The sequence below is a fragment of the Apus apus genome, chromosome 6 (genome assembly GCF_020740795.1).
Source record: "Apus apus isolate bApuApu2 chromosome 6, bApuApu2.pri.cur, whole genome shotgun sequence".
NCBI classification, from domain to species: Eukaryota; Metazoa; Chordata; class Aves; order Apodiformes; family Apodidae; genus Apus; species Apus apus.
The window spans coordinates 2,367,004-2,390,414 of record NC_067287.1 but is presented as its reverse complement, the minus strand read 5'-3'; the positions used below and the strand labels follow the sequence as shown (position 1 = coordinate 2,390,414).

General features: G+C 45.6%; 1 protein-coding gene across 1 annotated transcript in view; it reads left to right on the top strand.

Annotated features, from left to right (window-relative positions):
- KIF5C (kinesin family member 5C) overlaps positions 1–16,485 on the top strand; it is a 79,500-nt gene extending 63,015 nt beyond the window's left edge. The window contains exons 19-26 of the mRNA XM_051623517.1: positions 190–299; positions 1,557–1,658; positions 2,177–2,237; positions 3,423–3,494; positions 4,263–4,367; positions 6,299–6,515; positions 7,583–7,696; positions 12,665–16,485. Coding sequence (XP_051479477.1) covers positions 190–299; positions 1,557–1,658; positions 2,177–2,237; positions 3,423–3,494; positions 4,263–4,367; positions 6,299–6,515; positions 7,583–7,689 — 774 coding nt within the window. The 3' untranslated portion in view covers positions 7,690–7,696; positions 12,665–16,485. The remainder of the gene's footprint in view (positions 1–189; positions 300–1,556; positions 1,659–2,176; positions 2,238–3,422; positions 3,495–4,262; positions 4,368–6,298; positions 6,516–7,582; positions 7,697–12,664) is intronic.
- The last annotated feature ends 6,926 nt before the right edge of the window (positions 16,486–23,411 follow it).

Below are 23,411 nucleotides of genomic sequence, written 5' to 3'. Positions count from 1 at the left end.
ATGCTTGGGTAAGTAGATGCACAGTTTTGTAATCATAGAAAGATCTCCCAGGCAGATTCTTGAATTAACCTGGTCTGATAAGCTTCACTCAAATCCAGAAGGAGAGGCTGGTGTAGCTGCCCCGTAAGGAAGCTGAGCTGTGTGTTCTGTGCTTTGTTTCCTGTGCTGCTCTGGGTTCTCACTCTGCAGAAGGCGCTGGAGCAGCAGATGGAGAGTCACAGGGAAGCCCACCAGAAGCAGCTGTCCAGGCTGAGGGATGAAATTGAAGAGAAGCAGAAAATAATTGATGAAATCAGAGAGTATGTTCACTCGCTCCATCACCTTCTCTGTTCCTGTCCTGTTCTGTGACACCCTGGGATGGCTGGGGGTTGGCTCTGTTAGTTTTAACTGAGGTTTACACATTTCAGTGTCTTACAGAAAGTGGTGTCCTTACATGCAACACCCAGCCCTCTGATTATTTTGCATGGTGGGTTATAGAGCCTAGGTTTTTACTGGGGAGCTTTAACTAGTCTCTAAGAAAGATAATATTACACCAGCAGGTCAGTAGGTAAGAGAATAAGGTTTTGAGGAACAGCTGCCAGTCCTGCCATAGAGTTTCTGCAAGTCTGGGTGACTTGAACATGTCCCATTTTCACATCCTTAATATTTCCTCCTCACACAGCAACATAACTCTGTTAGATACTATGGCACTTGAGAACCAGAGTTCTTTGCTCCTGTACTCTTGTTTTTATCAGTGTTCATAAAATCTTGGCAAGCCTGATGCAGTGTCCAGTGTCTCATCATATTTAGTGTGTGGCTAAAGAATAATAAGAGGGAAATGTAAAATATGAGGAAGTGGGACAGAAAGATTGCAAGAACAGTTTGTGTCCTTTAAATTAAAAGAAGCAAGCCACTGAGTTAAATTTTCCAACATTTTAAAATATTGTCCTTCAGATTCCTTGTGCTTAATATATTTCAGAATTTTTCAGTAGAGAGTTAAAGCTTCACTTTCTCTGTCTAACCCCATTTTGTTTATAGGGATTTACCCACCCTTGTTTATGGGATTCAGGACTATATTTCTGGAGCCCTCAGCACAAGAAAGGCATGGAGCTGTTGGAGGGGGTCTGGAGAAGGACCAGGGAGATGATTTAAGGGCTGGAGCAGCTCTGCTCTGGAGACAGGCTGGGAGAGTTGGGCTGTTCAGCCTGGAGAAGAGAAGGCTCCAGGGAGACCTTAGAGAACCTTTCAGTGCCTGAAGGGGCTCCAGGAAAGCTGGGGAGGGGCTTTTCACTAGAGAAGGTAGTGATAGTACAAGGAGTAGTGGTTTTAACTGAAAGAGGGGAGATTTAGGTTGGACATCAGGAATAAATTGTTCACCATGAGGGTAGGAAGGCCCTGGAACAGGTTGCCCCATCCCTGGCAGTGTTGAAGGGCAGGTTGGATGGGGCTTTTGCAGCCTGGTCTGGTGGGAGGTGTCCCTGCTCATAGCAGGGAGGTTGGAACCTGAGGATCTTTAAGGTCCCTTCCAACCTTCACTGTACTATGATTCTACTCTGACTTTTCTTTTCACATTCCAGTATGAATCAGAAGCTGCAACTGGAGCAAGAGAAACTAAGTGCTGATTATGATAAATTAAAAACTGAGGACCAGGAAAGAGAAATGAAACTGGAAAAGCTCATGTAAGTCAACAGTTTTCTCATCTGCTGTCCTTGAATAGAGTGTCTCTTCATGTGTCCCCAGGAAATGTGTTGAAAAGTTCACACTGAACCTACCATTTCAGTAACAAAGCCAACAAGCAATACTAATAAATGATTACCAATTTCTTTGTATTTTTATATCATAGGTTTTTAGTAGTGGATTTGCTACTTGCATGAAAGAAGTTGGGGGTTTTGGGTGGGTTTTTTGGTTTGGTTTTGTTTTTTAAGTAATAAATCAGACGTCTGAGTAACAGCCTTTCCTGGAAGTGAGAGACAAAAACTTCATGAGTGGACACAAAACATGGAGATGGTGGCTCAGCCATTCCATGTGAGAAAGCTGCATATTTGGGACAGTCAGAAGCATAATTACAGATGCAAAAAGATGTATGATTTGCTTGCATCTGCAACTGTCCCACTCAAACTGCATGTTGATTTGATTCTCTTCTGTCTTACTTGACTTCAGCAGTTTTGATTTGTGTTTAATGTTGTGCTCTTTCTAGACTGCTTAATGATAAAAGGGAACAAGCAAGAGAAGACCTTAAGGGGCTGGAGGAAACAGTGGTATGTCTTAATTACACTTTACTGAGTTTTTTCCTTCTAGGTCTTCATCACTGATGTTCTACTGAAACATTTTATCTGTGTCCAGGAAAATGTCCAGTTTGTGTCATAACAGCCTAAATTTGTGCATTTTGCCAAATCATGACATTGAATCTTAAAATTTAAGATTAAATGTTGTCACTGTTGCTTCCTGTGAGTAAGCTCTCACTGTTAAGACTACTGATACTCTTTCATTGAGCTTGTTCCTTCAAGTCACCTGAAATAATCCTGCAATAACTCACATACTGAACAGTGTAGCTACAGTTTGGTGGGACATACATCCTGCAGCTTGACCAGGGTAGCAGCTTGCAGAGAAATGTGATGCTGTGCATGCAATGCTAAAAATGCAGTCTGGGATGGATGGCTTCAGGCTTGAAGCTGTTGCTCTACACATTTGTTGGAAGCTACATTTTTAGCTGTCTGTAAAACGTTCAAGTGTTCCCCAAGATCTCAGAGGCTGCTCAAAACCAGAGCTGGTTCAGGAGCATCATATAGTGATTTTTGCTAGTGTTAACATGGTTACTAACTCAAACCCAAGATTTTCTCCTCTGTGTTATGCTTTGAAAATTAAGGTTCTAGTGGCCACAGGATCAGTCGGAGTTCATGACTGAATCTGAGCAATTTGGATCCTTTCAGCTTTGGCTCCTGATGGCTCCCCAGACATAAGCCTTTTTGAAATAAGCTCATGTGAGGGGCAGATTTAGCCACCCTTTCAGATATGAACTGTACTCATCAGATACTTGTAGAGCTTGCATATGGACCTGGTTTTCCCTGTACACTGAAACCAGTAAGGCAGCTGGAAATCAGAATTAGGCAGAATGATGCCACCAGCTTGCAGAAACCAACTTGTAAGTTTTTGAGTGAACATCTTTCAGCTATCTTATATTAACATTTTATTTAGTTTGTTAGAATTTTAATAATTACTGTGGCAGGGATTAAAAATCAAGCACAGGGAATGACAGGAAAACAGGAGCCATTGAAATCCAAACAGTGGCTCATTCCTGCCCATTGGTATGAGGAGGAACGTCACTATAAATAAATCACAACAAAGTCATATTAACTCAAATCTGAGAAGAATTTTTTACACCAGAATATCTACTCTTTCTTACTGGTTTATGATTAATTTTTTTATTATTATTTTGATTGCAGGCAAGAGAACTTCAGACCCTTCACAACCTGCGCAAGCTCTTTGTGCAAGATCTCACCACCCGCGTTAAAAAAGTAAGACTGAACTCTTTGAAACCAAAGTCTTCTCCTTTTTGCACTGGTGCATGTTGTTACAAAATGGGTTATTACTGTTGCTGAAAAAGACAGTAAGATTTAAACTGTTCTGATGTTTATTAGCTTTTATTTGATTCTAATCTCTTCAGGATAAGTCTTGGTGGTTAAGTGAAATGAACTGATCCAATTCAGTACAGGCACAAAATCCTCAAAGGTGGTATTAATGGGTACTAGAAATTATTCAATATAACCTGCACTGACTTATGCTACACTGAATGCTTCTTTCTATGGGCTTGTGACTAGTCAGCCTTTTCCTGGCAAAATTATTTTTTGGCAAAAATTAATGTGTTTTTAACTATTGAAGAAGAGTCAGGGCTGCATAAAATAGAGGCTTCACAAGGCTTCTCAGTCCTTTAGAGTAGTTTTGGTGAAGAGATTTTATACTTTATTTTTTTTAAGGATGAAAACCCGTATTACATAAAAATGTCTCCCAGGAGTGGAAAAAAGAGGGGAAAAGGGGTTTTCCCCACCAAAATCTATGATTTTCCCATTCAGGATCCCCACCATAACTGTCCAGTAAGAATAGTTTATTTTTTGTATAGTAGGGAATGTGGCTCTTAAATATCATATGAACAGGTAAAATAAATTCTCTTTAATCTGGAGCTCTGGAAGACTTTTCTGCCTTTGGGAAGCTGACATTGACAAAAGGCCTGAGCTTCCTCTGGAGCTTCTGCCTGGCTTTGCTAATTGCTGCACCTCTCTGTGCAGAGCGTTGAGCTCGACAGCGACGACGGAGGTGGAAGTGCTGCACAGAAGCAGAAAATTTCCTTTCTTGAGAACAACCTGGAACAGCTTACAAAGGTTCACAAACAGGTAGGGGCTCTCCTTCCTTCTTTCTCAACTTCCTTCCAGTGCCTAGTTGCTATCAACTAAAAATATATTGCCTTTTTCATGGATTAATAGTAATCGCTTCTGACAATTTGGCTGTGGGAAAAACCTTACTTGTGTCACTGTTCTGTAGTATTACAAATTACCTCTTTTAAAGAAAATATATACTTTTTATGTTTAAAAATATGGTTTTTGAAGATAGTAAGTACTGTCTGAGGAAACGGTACCTATAGTTCTCAAGTAAAATTCTTGGCATTAGGAGTTGATGTTAGAGCTGCTTTTCCCACTACCTGTCCTTATTTATGTGTTGAATTAAAATGTGTTTTTTCCTGTGAAAATCAACTCCAGCAGTTTTGGCAAGACTGGTTGTCACTGTATTGGTGTAATGTATCAAAACTAGAATCAAGTGTTTGTGATTGGTGTGCTGATAGCTGGTTTCTAGATGGATTGTGTATCCCCACTTTTGACTCCTGCTCTAAAGCTGCTCAGAGGTGCCTTTGGGGGTGGCTTGGGTGTGGTCAACCAGCAGCATATGAAGGAAAGCGAAGCAAAAGAGGTTTTCTCTGCTGCTTAAGGGCTGGTGCCTCCCCAGGATGCTGAGATTGGCTGTGTCCATCTCTGCCTCCTCCCTCTTTCACAGAGTTCCTGCCTCCTTTGCAATTCTGCTACGGGGAGCCCTTCACCCTGGGTACCCGCTGTGCCAGCGAGGGCTGGGGCCGTGTGTGATAGGCAGCATTTTGGGTAGTTGTCAAGGAAGGAGCCTCACCTGCTGCTTACTGGAAGTGTGCACGTATCAATGGGGTGTGTGTCTGTCTTGGCAGCACCTCGTTAGACAAAACTGGGTCATTTCTGCCCATAAGTGTGCTTCCACCTTCCTGGCAGGTATCGGTGTTTCTGGGCTCTGTCCCACTGCTCAGGTGCTGAGCACAAAGCAGTACAGATGCTTGGGATTTCATTGTTGAACACAACATTCTCCAGTGCTTTGCTGAATCTGTTATTAGTGAGACAAAACCTTTTCTGGGATTTGCTTTATTTATTCCTGTAGAAGTGCCAAAAAAAGCAAGCAGTGCTGGACCATGACAAATGTCCACTAAGGTTCAGTGTTTTGACATTCCCAGTAAACAGATGGCTTAAAGACCTAGTTTCCAAATGGGGACATCAGGACATGTTAGGAGTGTTTTTCCTTACACCGTTTTGCCCTTTTTGCACTCAGTTCACACATTTTTATTGCTCTCATTAGTGTATATTTACTCAAAACCCTCTAGGAGTCCATGTCCCATAAGAAACTTAAAGAGAAAAATTATGTTGGACTTGACCTGAGAGTTCTAGCATCCTGCTCTTCTTCTGTATCTTAACTACTTAGTACAACAAGGGTTCAACACTTGCAGAAAAAGCACATTGCGACAATTTGTTGTGTTTTGTTTTTTTTCAACTTTGTGTTTCTTCTGGCACAAAGCCTGGACCAGCAGGTATAAAACATTCTGATTGTCAGACAAGTGGATGTTAGCATGTGCTGTTGCTTTATTGAATTATTAATGTGGTAGTTAAACCACTTTCTTCCCTTTGGTCCAGAAAAGGGAGAATCAGTCCTTTGGAACACTTTTCTGTTCATTTCTCTCTGTGGTATAATCCGTTCAGTAGCAATTGCACTGGGTTTTCTAATTGTTTGCTTCATTTTTTTCAATATGTGAAAAAATCAATCCTTTCTCTTGGCTATTGTTGTATGAGAAGCTGGAGGTTATTCTGGTGTTGAATAAATCTCTCAGATAAGCTTTTTACAGGCTTTTCTGAAGAAACCTGTTTCTTTCATTCCTAGCCTGCAAGGTGTGAAGAGGAATCGGGGGTAATTCCTGTCTCTCCTTGCGAGAGGACCTTCCCCATGGTTTCTCACAGGCTGTTTTTGAAACCTCTTGCAGCTGGTACGTGATAATGCAGATCTTCGTTGTGAGCTTCCTAAGCTGGAAAAACGACTTCGAGCTACGGCAGAGAGAGTTAAGGCCCTGGAGAGTGCACTGAAGGAGGCCAAGGAGAACGCCATGCGGGACCGCAAGCGGTACCAGCAGGAGGTAGATCGCATTAAGGAGGCTGTGAGAGCCAAAAACATGGCCCGGAGAGCACACTCTGCTCAAATTGGTAAGGACATGGAGCTAAAGGGTTAGGGCTTGCTCACATGCTTCATGGTTGGTCTGTTTGCTCGTGTTTATGAAGTGGAGCGAGCTTTGAAAGCAGCAGTCCGGGGCAAACCGCAGGGGCTGCTTCTCCTCTGCTGCTCAGGAGTCATCAAAGACTTCACTTTCTAATAGAATCTGCCCCACCTGAAGTTTAAAGCTCCTCTGCTATTTAACTCAGTAAATAAATGGCATAATGGGTCTTGTGTGCCCTTCTAGTGACCTGAAAACTTGTCTCTTTAAATTAGTCTCTCACTTTCTTCCTCCCTCCTTCTCCTTTTGCTTTTGTTCTTTCTTTGCCTTTCTGGACCTTGTCCCTTCCTCTCTTCTTCCGTGGTAACTCCTCCTTGTGGTTTGATTTGAACTGTGTAGAGTCAAAAAAGCTTCCTGTGTAATTCAGATGCTTGCTGTATCTGGGTGGTGCAGTCTGAACACGTGCACACAAGCAAACGGTGTTTAAGGTGGGGCAATTCCTGCAATTATTTGCTGGAATCTCTAAAGTAGAAGGATAATGTTTGGGATGGTGATGCTAATACTGGTGTCTTGAGAAGCAATTAGGCAGCACGCAGTGTCTCCTGCTGCATGCTGCTCTATTGGAAAGTCACTGGAGAGCTTTGTCTCATGGTCTGGTGGGAAGTGTCCCTGCCCATGCGACGGGGTTGGAACTAGATGATCTTTGAGGTCCTTTCCAACCCAAACCATTCTGTGATTCCATAATCTCCTGCAGTGGGACACGTAAAATACACCACTGACCACCAAGTGGTCGTGACTTCCCTCTGTCATATGGCCAGGCTATAACCTTTGCAGAGATGAGGGGAATGCACGGGATGGTTAAACAGCTCTGTCACAAACCTGAAATGGGTGTGTGGTTGTTGGCTGAGGTACGGGAATGCTCTGTCCCCAGAGATTACAGACTGCTCTGCCAAGCGCAGTCCTTGTTTGGAAATGGGGTCTGCAGGAGAGTAGAAGGTGAGGTAGAAAACCTTGTGTGAAAGCTCCATGTCTCTTTGCTTTCCTGCTCTTCCTCTGCAGCCAAGCCCATCCGCCCTGGTCACTACCCAGCGTCTTCTCCAACGGCTGTCCACGCCATCCGCGGGGGAGGCATCTCCAACTCCAGCTACTATCACAACACGAAGTAGACGAGAAGTAAGAGCAAAGCAACTCACTCATCTCTTCTTTCACTCATCGCCCACTTTTCTTTCAGACTTGCTTTTAGAAAACCCACAGTATTTTTCTTCTAGTTTTAGTAGGAATCATTTGCTGGTAATTTAACTGTGAAAATCAGTACTTGAAGTGAGGGAGTGCCTGGTTAGAATGCCTTGCAAGCTGCAATAAGAGTTTAGATTTTAATGACTTGTCACTTTAAACTTCTTAAAAAAACCAAAATCTGTACTGAAATTCACACATGGAGGTGTGAAACTCATGTAGTAAAAACAGAGTTCCAGTGGTTCCCTCTGACATTATGACTTTCTGTTTCTGTAAATTAATATGTTTTCATGTTGTGATATTCCAGCCTGGGACAGGGGTGTAGAGCAGCTCCAAGTGGCAGTAGCACAGGGCTCTCCACATTTGTGTCACAACTTGGCAAACTTTCCTTTTGCTTCTTTTGCTTTGCACTCGTATCCAGCTCTCTTCAGAAACAAAACAAACAAACAAACAAAAGTAAATATTTTACTTTAATTGCAAGGGCTTCAGGGTCTCTTCTAAGCAAAAATCTCATCCTGGGATGATGAGCAGCATGTTCCATGAGGCTGCTGGATGTAGCTCACCCTCCTGTTTACTTGTGCAAATGCTTGTTATTTCTGAGGTATTTAATGTCTGCTGGTATTTTAGGTGCTGACTTTATGTTACAGGCATACTATGAGTTGGATAGTAGTGAGTGGCTGTGAAAAATCAGTAAAAGGAAAATCAGCTTCATCCTGGCTCAGATCAGGACAACTCCTAAGTTGTCCTTCCAAGTTGGGCTTTTTTCTCCTCCTGAGGATTAATTCTGTCTCACAACTCTCTTCTGATAGAATGTGGTTTCCTTCAGGCACTCAGCATTCTTGGGTGTTTTTCTCTCTCTCTTTTTTTTCTTCTTTTCCTGGCAAATGTTTCATGTCATGCACGCATGCAAACCATCCATCACGTGGCACTCAAGCTGTTAGTGTGTTGTGCAGATTGTTTCTGTTCATTGTGTTTTCCATGAGCCCTGTAGCTGCAAACAACATTTTTTTTTTTTGCTGTGGGAGAATTAGTGCAAGTCTTTGTTAGAGTTTTTTTGTGCATTAGTTCATTCTGAACTGAGATTGGCTTTTCCACCTCACAAGTGAGAGAGCCTCTGTTGATCTACTTGATTGCATTCCCACCTCTGAGAAACAGCAAAGGGAGATGACTGGGATTCAGAGGCATGTCAGTTATTTCCAAACATGTATCATAACTGCTGCTCTGCAGGAAAAGAAGCTGCTGCCTTAGCTGGGTGAGCCTTTAATATACTTTATAAACCTTAGAGCACCTTCCAGGAAAGGGGAGGGGCTTTTCGTCAGAGAGGGCAGTGATAGGACAAGGGATAATGGTTTTAAACTGAGAGAGGGGAGATTTAGGTTGGAAATCAGGAAGAAATTCTTCCCTGTAAGGGCAGGAAGGCACTGGAACAGGTTGCTCAGGGAAGCTGTGGCTGCCCCATCCCTGGCAGTGTTGAAGGGCAGGTTGGATGGGGCTTGGAGCAGCCTGGGCTGGTGGGAGGTGTCCCTGCCCATGGCAGGAGGTTGGAACCTGATGATCTTTATGGTCCCTTCCAACCTTCACCATTCTATGATTCAATACCATCTGCTACAAAATTGTCAGCCCCAAGCAGGCCACACATTAGGTACAGGCACATATCAGGTGACAACTGTAGATTAATAAAAATTATTAACAGAAGAAATACACTTAAAACTAGATGAGTATATAACAAGATCAGAATTTGGAAGTCAACAGAAAGCAATCAGAAGGTACAGGATACCTCTCAAATGCTTTAGATGCTTAGTTTATAGTTTTGAGGTGGTGGAAGACAAGCAGATTCAGGCCATGCTGATCACTACTTCAGAGAACCATATTTTAGGCTTTAAAATTGTTTTTTAAAATTCAGTCAAGTTCTAGATTTTTTGCACTTAGGAAGAGGTCTTGCAGCTGTGGTAAACTAAGGGTGGGCAGTGATTACAGAAGGTCTCTTCATTTTTGGTCCTTCAGTTAAGAAGAGTATTGGCAAATTGCAACTATTTGGCTGCCAAAGGATTTGGGGAGTATCAGAGTTCCCTGAATTCTGAGCTTGTTGGATGAAGGCCCAGCAGCCCAAGTATAGGTGTGTTAGCAAAGGTGCTACTTGAGCAGAGAAAATTCCCTACAGATTATTTCCATTGTGTCATTGGGACATTTCTGTGCTCCTTAGAACTAGTCCATACTTTGGAATGCTGCAGTTCTACACAGCTAGAATTAGAACAGAACTTGAGTTTCTCTTCGTATAACAGCAGTGAAAGGAAGGTGGGGTTCCTATATAAATGTCTGCTGTCAAGTAACATACTCTATCTCTGGAATGAAAATTTTATGCCAGGATGAGGGGCAATTTAACTTCCCTTCATTCATCATCCACAGTAAAAATAATAGACACTTATTGCTGTTAGACTGGGGAGCAATTATGATTTATTAAGCCAGCAGCCTACCCTGCAGGAACAGCCAGGATGGCTTTTGCTGGTTTTTTGAAGTTTATTGGTAAAATTTCTTCTTTAGAGCTGAGCCAGCCTTTGAGGCTCATCAGGACAGAGTTCAGACTTCCCCCAGTTTGGGCCGTGTTGCTTAGGTGCAACGTGCATGATGTAGGGAGATGATTTCTACCCCAGGAATCGTTGCATTTGATGAATAACAGTAGCAGATGGGAGAGGAAAAAAATGTGGGTGTTCAGAAAATGTGGTCCTGAAGCTGCAGATTGCCAGTAGCTGGTTGAAAAAGGAGACCTGGAAGGCCAAGGAGTGTCTGCAGATAATTCCTCACTCTCTCTACGTTGCAGACATTTTGGAAATACAAGGTTCGTTTTAGGGGTTTTCAAATAATACCTGGAATTAAAAAAGTAAAAGCTACAGTATGTATTTCACTTTAGATAGGACCAAAAACCAACCAAAAATGAAATTGTTTTTGCTCTCTGTCATGCTGCCCCACAAAGTTTAGGTCAGAAACTGCACCAGATTATTGAAGTCACTGTACAACCTGGTTTCATACTTTTTTTTTCTAAATCATTAAAAAAACCAATGTATAGTAATAGTAAGTTTTAGGAATGGAAATTAGCATTGAAGGTGGTGTCTGAGCAAACTTGAATGTCCCTTGCAGTGTGCTAAGTTAGTAACTGCCAGATTGAAATGAGTACTGGGGGAAAGGCATTAACTGGTTGTCATCTATGCTGATGACCTGGGATGTGATTTTTAGTATTATAATGACATTCTAATGAGCTATGTTCACTGAAAGGACACAATATCTTAAGTTCTGTAGCTCCAGCTGCCCAAGGTGGTTCAGTAGTCAATCTCTCCTCAATTTTAGTTCTTTTTATCACATCCTGAATTCCTTAGGTCCAGTGGACCTTGAGTCTTCTTGCCAAGTTAGTGATGTCCACAGAACACCCTTAAAACATCTTGATTAATTGTTTCTTCCAGGCCTAGTTATTCCAGGACATCCTTCCCCAGTGCTAATCGTGGTATTGATCCTGTGCCTTTCTGGCTCTGGTTGTTCACTTGTACATAGAGTGCACCTTACACAAAATAATCACATCATTCTACATTTCTGAGTTATTTTCCAGCGCTGGGATCTGTGTTTGTGAAACATGCTGAGCAAACAGACTCTTGCCTGTGTGTCCCTTATCCTGAAGTCTCTGGTATGTTCCCAGCACCTCCCCATCCTAGAGCAAGATGAATAACTATGTTTAATCTAGCCAGACCATGGCTAATCTTGCCAGTGAGATGCATAAAGTAATAACCATCCTGATTTCCTCTAAGGTGTTAATCAGGACAGCAATTAGGAGCTAACTACAATTCCCACCATTAATTTAGGCTGAATTTAAAAACACTGATGCCTCAATATTTATGTATTAATTTATAACTTGATATGGACAAGGTTTTTTTAAATAACTATGCAAAAAAAAAATGCTTAATTGCAGAAAACCCATCTCTGTAAGGCTCATTTTGTATTAGCTAATTTAAAAATATTCTAGGCACATTCAGTTAGTTGTGTGGTGGTTTCCATATGGCTAATGAGAAATGTAGGGGTGGGCAAAGTTCAAACCTAAGAGTTTTTAAAAGTTTGTTTATCAAATGTTTTATAATCAACTTTAAATCACCTTTGTACTTGGTAACGTGCCTTGAACTTTGCTTCTGGGTGGAATTACCATTACATTAGTGAGAAAGATGCCTGTATATTATGCATCTATGTTATATTAAATAGTATATTTTTATAACATTACCAGGATATTATATAGAATATTTATATTTTTATATCTTTCTGGAAGCACATATTTTATATATGTGTATGTGTGTATATATATATATATATAAAGAAATATACAGAAAGCACCTCTCTGTCAGTAGACATGTAGAACAGAAGGATTATTCAGGATTTGTATTTTTTCAGTTTTTCATTTTACAATAAGTTTTCAAACTCAGCTAGAATTTCTATATTTTTTGGTATGATTTATGCATGTGTGTGCTCTTCAGCATATCCAAAAGTAGACCAGTGAAGAGGAAAACCCTATTAAAAGAACAGAGAGATAGAAAAGGGGAAAAAAAAGACCTCTAGCTAGTGCTTAAAGATGTATTTAGGCAAGACATAAGGCTGTGGTGCAGGTGGCAAAGAATGAATTTTGTCAAGAGAATTGTTTCATTACGACTGTGACAGTTTGTGGGCTGGAAAGATAGAGCTGACAGAATTCCTCTCCAGGGCTGAGTAACTGAAACCCTGATTTCCTGAGCTGTTGCAGTTGTGCTTCACGTGAGTCTCATCCATCACTGTGACGGTGGCTCTTCGGTCACCGCGCGTCCCCTTTCTGTTGTGTGTCTCCTTTCTGATCTCCAGTATCCACTAATTATCACTACCTCTCTCGCTCTCTTTCAACAGGTCAATTCCACTTAGCATGTTAAGGACTGTCATTAAGTCACTAGTTTCTTTCCCCCCCCTTCTTCAACCTGATCCACATCCTTCATCCTGCGCTTCCGACAGCCATCGGCAATGCCCTGGTCCCAGGTATTTTGAGCTTCGTAGGATCTCCACGTGTACAGAAGTGTTCGGCTCAGCTCTTCTACAGATACTTGTACAATGTATTCAACATAACCATCTAAGTAAGGATAGGAAGTCTGCCACTCAGAATCTCACTGACTGCTTTCCACCCCTTGGCGCTGGTTAGGTTGGGGCTTCTACACTCAGATTGATGCTTTTTCGAAGTCCTCTCTTGCATCAGTAAATCCCAACTTCTGGCATCAAAGAATTAATTATTCAATGACCAAGTGCCATCAAAGGCAGGTGATTGTGCTCTGTCATGACTGATTTACTGTATAATATACATATTATTTTATATTTTTAGGGGATGAAAATGTGCTGCTATATGGTTTAATTTTACTGCTTACATTTTCAGAAGTAAATTTCCCCAAAGAACCATTTGTAATATCCTGATAAAATCTTTGGACTGTATAAAATAACCTTTATTGCAGTACCTGGTAAAGATCAAACGGGATGCAGAGAAATCTGTAAGTATAGCTCTAGGTTTTGAAGTTTGGTAGTTCCATGAATATATCTGTGTGACCTTATCTTAAAATTATGAACTGATCTGCTTGTAGTTCTCCCTAGGGTGGTGGTGGGTTTTCCTGGGGTGTGATGGCTAGCCATGTGTTTTAAGTGTTGTTCTCAATGAAATTTTGGAGGCTTTCAGAATGCTGTGGAAATCTTGTCTTGGAAAAGCTGCCAAGCATCACCCACCCCCTTTCCCCTTCCCACATACCTTTGGCAAGCCCCAATCTGTTCCCACCAGAATTCGGATGCCGGAGTGAACAGTCCCCAACCAGAACAGACACTACCTGAAAGTAAGAAACAAACAAACAAAAGAAATCCCCCAAACCCTAGACTTTACCTTAAAAAATATTATATAGAGAGTCCAAAAGGAGGTGAGAGTTGTACACTCGAGCTGTCCTTTGCAGGCCAAACTTGGGAACACATTTGTTAGGAGGTGAAGAGCATATTGCAGGGGGAAAGAACGTCTTTAGCAGTTACAATACGCAAGTCGTCCCACGGCTGGTTCGCTTGTGCACGGGGAGCAAGGATTGCTTGCCTTTCTTGGATCTCTCTCATGTGCCAGACAGAAAGTTTCCATCTTCTCAGCAAGGGGGCACTGGAACCATTCTGGGAAGGTTCCTCTGGCAGGGAGAACCTGCTGCTCTTCGAGCCACACACATCTTCTCCTGGTCCAGATGTGCAGAGTGTGCAACGATGTCCGAACGACGCATGGATTCTAGGAAGGTCACGGCCCAGCATAGCCCTCTAGTCTTGTTTTGCAGATGTGTGCTCTTATTTAATTTGAGATTGATTTTTTTTTACTATAATTTCTGAATGTGTTTGTTGGTAGACATAGAGCTATTTAGTTAATGTGGAGTGTTTTGAAAGATTGTGAATTGACTTTAGATATTTTTTTTTTCTACTGAAATTATTGAGGTTGTTGCAAAGTAAGTTGGACTTAATTTAACTTTTTTTTTTAATGTTGCACTATTTTGGGGAGCATTTTGCTAAAAATATTTAATGAAGTTGCAATTTTGCATGTATTTAATTTATTTTGTATTTTCCAAAGTTTTATATTTTCTTTCTTTATGTGCATGTGCACTGCCAGAAAAATGAACTGTGAACTCGCCATATGCAATATTTAATAAAGCTACTAATTCAGAACTACTCTGTGCTATCTTATCAGCTGTTCAGAGCTGAAATTTCTACTATGAACTAACGATCCTCTTGTTTTTGGTTCTAAAGCAGCTGTTTTGGAAAAGATACCAAACTTAATTGCTGTCAAAGATTTTATATTGTAGCAAAGCTTTTGTTCTGTCTCTCAAATTCCAAGTCCAGGATGGATGTATATGGTAGCTGCAGCATTAGCTTTAAAAGAAACTTGTATTAAGTTCCTCACAACATCAGCAATAGTTCTGGATGGCAGTTTAGACAGTTTTCTTCAGCTGGAGTAATAAGTTGGCTTTGACACCTCTTAATTGTGCTAGTGCTGATCAGCCAGTCAGTTCACCTAGCTCAAACAATGTGAGTTTCTCCGAGTTAACTTTTACATCCAGACTGTCGAAAGGCTTTCTGTAACTGCTGGAAAGATGCCTTAGGCTGAAATCCTCAAAAAGAAGTACAGAAGATACATACTCAATTGGAAGTGACAAATTCTGTCAATTGAACGTACGCTGCTTATAGATAGGTTCTTGATTTGTAGCCCTATTTTAACAAGGCAACTTCAGTTTGTATCGCGTGTTGTATATTCAACTTTTGTACCATTTTTAAGTCTGACATGTTTTCTATATAGAAACGAAACCCACCCACCTGCTCTGCAGAGATCAAAACCTGTCTCCTGCTGTTTCCACTACTTGACGCTATTTCACTTCCGTTGCTCTTTGAATGTTGTGTTCTACTTATTCTAGGCTGATTTTAAAGTTGTGAGTCGTGTAGCGCAAATGGGATTGCACATCTAAAATGTGGTGCATGGGACAACTTTGGGTGGAAGTACTGTTCACAAATGGAAAACATACTTCAGATGGAACTAAAGTGCATACTGTTTTGTTTTTTTTCTGGTAATTAAAAAGTATTTTCTGTTCACTCGAGCTTCTCTTAATGATACATTCAAATATCTTGTGTGTGTCCTTGAGTCCATGTTTCATTGACTTGTTTTCTTGAAAGCAAGGAAAGTTTTTAACCTGGAAAGAACTTGACTGATGCATTTTTAAGTTTGTATTTAACTCAACAAGGGTGAGAATGGATTATCCTGAATGTACTTAAAACAAAACAAGGTCGTAAAAAACTTTCCTGCAGTAATTTCTGCCTATCCCTGAACCTTTTGAGTAACTTTTAGTTTTTGTTTTACAAAGCCTAATGGACTAAGACGCACAGTTGCCTGGAATTTTGATAAATAAGGCTTGGAAGTATAAGAAATCAAGAATTTTAAGATTAATACCTTCATGTTAATAAATGGGTATTTAAACCAAATAGTCATGCCAGTCCAAAAACGAAAAGGCCTGATCGAATTTCCCTTATTGGAGGAGAAAGACCTTGTGTAACGATGAATGAAGTCACATCTCCATTGGTGAAAGACTTTGTGTAATGATGAATGAATTAACATCTCCACTGGAACTGGAAGGAATAAAAAACGAAATCAGCAGGATAATCTTAGTCTACCCTTGCTTTGATTTCCGTCTTCACTGTGCCTGTACAAACTGCCAAGTGCACTGGAGAGCATCCGCTGTGCAGGATGGAACACCGCTCCACCAGTTCCTCTCTCGCTCTCACAACCTTGTCCGTTGAAACACTTTTTTGTTGTGGGAGAACCACGGGGGTTGAGGCATTCTGTAGAATTATACCTGTCTAGTTTGTAAAGTGTGTAACGTGTACTGCAGATGTGTATTCTCTGGGCTCTATGTATCTTTACAGTAGTGTTCAATTTAGGAAAAAAAAATAAATTGTGGACACGTTTTGCTGGTAACAAGGGGAAATTTTTTGCCATTGCATCAAATGATGCTGAAATGTATTAAACTCTTGATAGCAGATCTGAACCCTCCTTCCCCCATCCCGTGGAGATAAGTCTTTTATCTTCGTTCTAAAACTCTATCAGAGATGGATGGATACACTGGCAGACTGCATGATGTATCATTTGAAAACTGTTACCCTGGACAATAAAACTCAGCTGAACTTTGTGGTGTGCATGTTGTGTGACACGTCTGTGCAGCAGCTCTGTCACAGCTCTGCCCGTGACCTGGGCAGGGGCTCTCCACGTGGAGTGGCTGCTGGAACCCAGCCCTGAGGACACCGGATTTCAGCTTTTCCTCTAAATGTGTAGAAAGCAAACAGAAGGCTTGTGTTATGAACCATTTTGCCGGGAAATGAACACAGGGGCTTTATTTAATTTATATAAATAACTGCATCTTCTCTACTACCTCTCCATGGAAATCTTCCTTCTTCCTGCTGATTTTCAGTAGCCTAGAGGATGACAGGGAGACTCTTCCACTTACCTCTGCATGCATTTCCATTTTTATGGGAAAGTTACACACCTTAATATACAGTGTAAGGGAGTAAAAGTTCCTGCGTCCCTGCCACCTCCCTCAAGTCATACTTGGGAGCTTGATAAATAGCATTCTTCTCAGTAATTATTACTCTGATCATTTCTCAATTACGTTGTTACATTTCTACTCAGCAGTGCAGATTTCTGGCTCTCCAGAATTTCGGTAGAAATCGATTGCTCTAGTTTTGCTGCCGAGCAGGTTCCTCATGAGGATTATGTGAGCAGAGCAACGAGGCTGGTGAAGGGACTAGAGGGAAAGTCTTCCAGGGATGGGCTGAGGGAGCTGGGGTTGGTTAGAAGAGGAGACTCAGCAGGGACCTGATCACTCTGTACAAGCCCCTGAAGGGAGGTTGTGGTCAGTTGGGGTTGGGCTCTTTTTGCAGGCAACCAGCAACATGAGGGCCTGGCCTGAAGCTGCTCCAGGGGAGGTTAAATTGGATATCGGGAAGCACTTCCTGATGGAAAGGGTGATCAGACACTGGGATGGGCTGCCCAGGGAAGTGCTGGAGGCACCGTCCCTGGAGGTGCTCAAGGAAAGGCTGGAGGTGGCACTTGGTGCTGTGGTCTGGAGATGTAGTGGTGCTGGTCACAGGCTGGACTTGATGATCTCAGAGGGCTTTTCCTGCCTCAATAATTCTGGGATTCTGTGGTGTGGTTTTCCAGCATTAATGACGTCTACTCGTGCTGCTTTCGCTCCGGCCCTGCTAGGAACCCAGAAGCACTGGCAGCCTCTTGCAGCCAGGCTCCATCAGTCTTCTTCCTGGTGCTTTGGCTCTGTTGGGGACAAAGAAGCTTTCCAGTGTGCAGATGACTGATATCAGGGAGAGCAGCCCAGGAGTCCCAGACAACCCCACTGTTCCCGCAGGCTGGCGCTGCCCAGTGCCGCGGCCTTTTCCAGCAGTCAAAACCATGCACCCTTGAAGATCTCTCAGACAAAGCTTGTGCCTGCAGGATGAACTCAATTACAGAGCAGCCTGCTTGTGAGTGTATCCCTACCATTTCATTTCAGAATGTGGGATTGCATCAGTTAATTAAATCTATCAAAACAACGTAAATTATTGTATCCATTTCCAAGATTAATCTTATACAAGAGTGCAGTTGAAAAGGAAGGACAGGGCTTTGTATCCCTAGATAAAGTCACTGCAAACCTGAAAACACTTTTTCTTTTCTTTTTTTTTTTCCTAAAGCTTAAATCCTTTAAAAATCTTCCAGGAGAGCTGAACTCCACTGAGACTGTATTTATCCTAAAATGAACTTTGGGTGGTCATACTTTTATCAGCTCCTAGTTGATGTGCTGCTGACAGGTGTGTCTGAGGCCCTGTCCAGCAGTCAGAAGAGATGCCAAGGAGGCCACCTGCAAAGCCCCAGTGGATCTGGATGGTGCCTGGAAGAGCTGAGTGCCAGGTCTGTTCCTCGGGATAACGCGGGCAGCACATCTTGCTCCTGGATCGCCAGCCTGCCCGCACCAGCCCGGCATTCTCTTGGACACAAGCCCTTCGCCCTTCACAGCCTCCTCAGGAGCGGGTGCCCAACAGCGCCGTGAAGCCGCTTCCCAGAGAGGAACGGGCGGGCTGAGCTCCTCACGGGAGAACCTCACGCAGCGCTTCCTGCTCCTCACGCACAGCTCCCTGCTCCTCACGGGGAGAACCTCACGCACAGCTCCCCGCTCCTCGCGCACAGCTCCCCGCTCCTTCCTGCTCTTCACGCACAGCTCCCCGCTCCTCACGCAAAGCTCCTGCTCCTCACGCAAAGCTCCCCGCTCCTTCCTGCTCCTCACGCACAGCTCCCCGCTCCTCACGCACAGCTCCTGCTCCTCACGCACAGCTCCCCTCTCCTCAGGCACAGCTCCCTGCTCCTCACGCACAGCTCCCCGCTCCTCACGCACAGCTCCCTGCTCCTCACGGAGCGCTCCCCGCTCCTCACGCACAGCTCCTGCTCCTCACGCAGCGCTCCCCGCTCCTCACGCACAGCTCCCGCTCCTCACGCACAGCTCCCGCTCCTCACGCAGCGCTCCCCGCTCCTCACGCACAGCTCCTGCTCCTCACGCAGCGCTCCCCGCTCCTCACGCACAGCTCCCCGCTCCTCCCGCACAGCTCCTGCTCCTCCCGCAGCGCTCCCCGCTCCTCCCGCACAGCTCCCCGCTCCTCACCCACAGCTCCCCGCTCCTCCCGCACAGCTCCTGCTCCTCAAGCAGCGCTCCCTGCTCCTCACGCAGCGCTCCCCGCTCCTCACGCACAGCTCCCCGCTCCTCACGCAGCGCTCCCCGCTCCTCCCGCAGCGCTCCCCGCTCCTCACGCACAGCTCCCCGCTCCTCACGCACAGCTCCCGCTCCTCACGCAGCGCTCCCCGCTCCTCCCGCACAGCTCCCGCTCCTCACGCACAGCTCCCCGCTCCTCCCGCACAGCTCCTGCTCCTCAAGCAGCGCTCCCTGCTCCTCACGCAGCGCTCCCCGCTCCTCACGCACAGCTCCCCGCTCCTCACGCACAGCTCCCCGCTCCTCCCGCACAGCTCCTGCTCCTCACGCAGCGCTCCCCGCTCCCCAGCGCCCTGTCACACACACCCTCCCTCCCCGCCGCTGCGCTGCGTGCTTTAAAGGCCGAGGGGGGCTGTGAGTCCCGGGCTCTCCCCGCCCCGGCCCCGCAGCCTTCCAGCCCCGCCGGGCTGTGATCCCTGTGGGGAGTTCTCTGGGGGGGCTCCTGTGGGACTCCCCTTCCAGCCACCCGCCTCGCCCCGCAGCTCCAGCGCCGGGAGCCCCTGGTGGGACAGGAGGGGCTGCCACCCCCGCTCCTCCCCCAGCCCACCTCGGGTGCGGGGCCGCCCCCGCCCCGCCGGCTGCAGCCCACCCGCCCGCCGGAGCTGGGCGGCACCGCCCGGGGGGCGGGCGCGGGGGTGTCCGAGCCTCTGGCTCCCCGCCCCGGCCCCACCTCCGCCGGGCGGGCAGCACCGCCCGCCTCCGCACGGCCGGGGGCTCTGCTGCTGCTGCCGCCGTCCCGCACCGCCCGCCGAGCCCCGCGACCGCCGGCCCGGGGGTGAGTGCTGCGCCGGGGGGCGAGAGGCGGGACGGGGCGGGCTGTGCCGGGCTGTGCCGTGCCGGCTTCTCGCTGCGGGTCCCGCTCGGCCCGGGAGCTGGGGAGGGGGAGGTTGGAGCGAAGCCCGATGGGTCTGGGGGCAGGAGCGGTGACGCTTTGCGGGGGGTGAGGAGCGCTGGGTGTTCGGCGTCAGGTGCTTCAAGCCCCGCAGCACAGACCGCGTTTTACGAGGGAGGTTGTGGAGTTGCGGTTCTTGCAGCGCTGCTCTTCGTGATTACAGCGCTGTAAAAAAACCAACCAACCGACCAAAAACCCACCAAAACCCCCCCCCCCCCAGACAATCGCTCTTCCTCTTTCAGGTCCGCCAGCAAACTCTGCACTCTTTTTAAAAAGCGAGGGCGTTAAGTCTTCGCTGTCGAAAATCCCGAAGCAGTAAAATACGTTCAGAACGAAGCAGATACCCGTAAATCAGTGACACGAGCGAGTGAAACCCAGACCCCACCCACCGTGAGGGTGCTTTGAGCAGGTGCTGGGCAGGTGGCAGAAGTGCTGCCCTTCGCACGGCGGTTCACCCGAGAGCAGCCGTGGGGCTGGTGTGCGTTTCCCACGCAGGGATGCCTGTTCCTGGGTGGAATGAGGCAGCCGAGTCCTTGGAGCAGCAGCCGGCAGCGCTGGTGTGGTGCGGGGAGGGGGGGGGGGCTCCGGGGTCTGTGCGAGGCCTGTGGGGGGCTCTGGTGACACGGTCCGTGAAAAACAGCCCCAGGGTTGGCGAGTGGATAGAACTGGTTTGCAAGACTCGGCCGGTTGATTCCTAAGGGCAATCTGGGGAAAACAGGTTGGTGTGATTTCCCGTCTGTCGGAGGGCAAGGCGGGCAGAGCCGGGAAGGGCAGATGCAGAGATCAGAGCACGGCACAGGGCCACGCACTGCAACTGCTTTCATAAAGACAGTACTGGTAATCCCAGATGCTCAGATAGTGAGTCAAGTTTCCCTCCCTCAATAAACATGTTTTTGTTTAAAACGATAAAATACCGAATGCTGAGATTTCTGTTTCTCAGGCTGCTTTTGAACCTCCGAGTTTAAAGTTTTCAAGCTCCCTCAGTAGCTGTGAACCTCCTGGCTGTGGCACCCCATCCCACCTCTCCTCAGACAAGTTTTTAAGAAGAGGACAAAAATTTAAAGGTTTATGATGACAAAGAACAAAGCCCTCTCCTTGTGTTTGACAACACGTACACCGGCTTGGAGAAAAGAGAGTTCAGAGAAAGAGTTGTCCTCATCTTGGTGTGTCCCCCTGGCATCCCCGTGCCATTCGGAGCCCAGGCTGAGCGTGGCCAGGCCACGTACCAGCAGAACAGTCCTGCAGGTGAATTCCAGAGCTAATTGCAGATGGATGTTTTACAGCCTGGATGAAGGGAGTTGTCCTCTTTGTTACAGCGGGCACAGCTTGGTGATTCATCAATCTCTGCGTGGTAATACTGCTGCTCTTCTAGTCAATCCACAATTAACCTAGCTACCAATGTTGCTGATGAGAGGCTTTCCCTCTGCTCACCATGCATGGTTTGCTTTCAGTCAATTAGCATTTCTCAGCGTGGTAACTGCAGCGCTCTGTTCGCAGCCAGTCGCATCCTCTCGGTGACATCCTGTCCAGAGGGGATTATCTGAGGGTCTTTTGCTTTTGCCTGGTTTTATCAGAGCTGGATCTCCAGCTCTTGACATCTGGCCTTCTGGCTGCGTGGTGTGAAGTGTCAGGAGTCCAGTAAATCCTGTAATCAGCTTATATGGGATGGATCCCGGGTGTTGATCCTCGAAACACTTCGGAGGAATTCCGTCCTCTGGCTGGCACCAGCTGCTGGATCTGGCAGAAAGAAAAGAGGGGGAGCACAGCCAAGGAGAGGGCAGACACGGTCTGTGGTGGGAAGGTGTGCAGGTGGAAGGTGCTGCAGGGGAAAGAAGCTGCCTTACAAGAACGGGCACCTCTTCCTGCACCCTTGGGAACGCTGTAGAAGACACCCCTGTGTACCTTGCTAACTCATGGGTTGATTCATGCCACGCTGACAATTTATCTCTTCCTCTCTTGTTTTCCATTTGCCCAAGCTTCAGTTGTGGGAGAAGAGATAGGGAACATTTCCTTTTATGCTGTTTATACAAGTCCTGTCAATTATGCTGGGGAGCCTGTCTGAAACCAGGAGCTGCAAACTCAGGTTACAGATGAGAAGTTGCCAGGACTGTTGTGCACGGTGTAGTACAACAAACCTTACCCTTCCCTGCCAGGCATTTCCAGGGCAGGCAGCAGGGCAGGCAGGAAGGCAGGAAGGGAAGGAAGGAACTTGGTAGCAGAGGTGAGAGGAAGACAGTGACAACACCCTGCATCTTAAGGGGGCTGAACGTCCCTCAAGAAAGCAAGGTAGGTAAGGATGAAGAATTTTCCAGGGCTGTTTGTCCTTTCTCAGTCCAAATGAGCCCTGAGCTACACCAAACATGACCTCCCCTCCCCTTGGGGAGTTCCTTAGAACAAAAGTCCTCCATCTTAAACCAAATTTTGCTGCATAAATTCTGATGCTTTAGAAAATCCCTCCCCCTTTTTTTATTTTTGAGCCTTAAGATTTCCATTGCTTTCCTCAAATCCAGTAGCTGTTTTTTGTAGATTCAGAGGAACGGAATGTTTCTGTTACTCACCTGTGTGACTCAAAGGCCCCCTGGATGAGGTGCACGTCTAACACTTCAGAAGTGGTGAAAAGGTAGAATCATAGAGTTGTTTGGGTTGGAAAAGACCTTTGAGATCATCAAGTCCAACCGTTAACCCGGCACTGCCAAGTCCACCACTGAGCTATGACCCCAAGCACCACATTGGCAAGTCTGTGAAACACCTCCAGGGATGGTGGTGCCCGGCCAATAAACTCCAGGAGGAGTTTTGGATCACAGCTTTCCTTAAGGATCAAGTTGTATTGCAGGATGTGTGTGTGGCTGGCAGTTCTTCCATTAATTGCTGTGAGGATCTTCTAGCCTAGGTAAGAGCTTCACCTCCTAGGCTTTGCCTGTGCTCCCAGCAGACATCCGAGTGCCAGGCTGGTTTTCCCAAGTGCCAGATGCTGCAGTGAAGGCTCAGGATCACTGCTGGCATTTGTTTTCTGCCTGAGAACCTGGTGCTGGTGAGAAGCCAGAGCACGAGGCACGAGCTACGATCTCTTTTCACCTTGGAAAGGCCTCACTCCAGCTCTGCCAGCAAAACCAGATTGGGATTTCTTGCCTGGAGCTTGGGGCTTTTTGATGTACCTGGTTTGAACTCCAGGCTTTGGCGAGGAACCAAAGGAGGGTAAAATGGCCTTCATCTGGTGGGTTGGTTTTTTTTTTGTGTCTGGATTTTGCTTTGATATTTAAACAAATCTGAACTGTTGTGTGAAACCTGCTTGAAATAAACCGACAAACCCCCTGGTTAGTATCACCTTTCAGATCTGGAAATGGGGCACTGAAGGATTAGAACATGGGTCTTTTTGTTAAATGATCTAGGCTTCAGGAATATTCTGCCTTGCTGG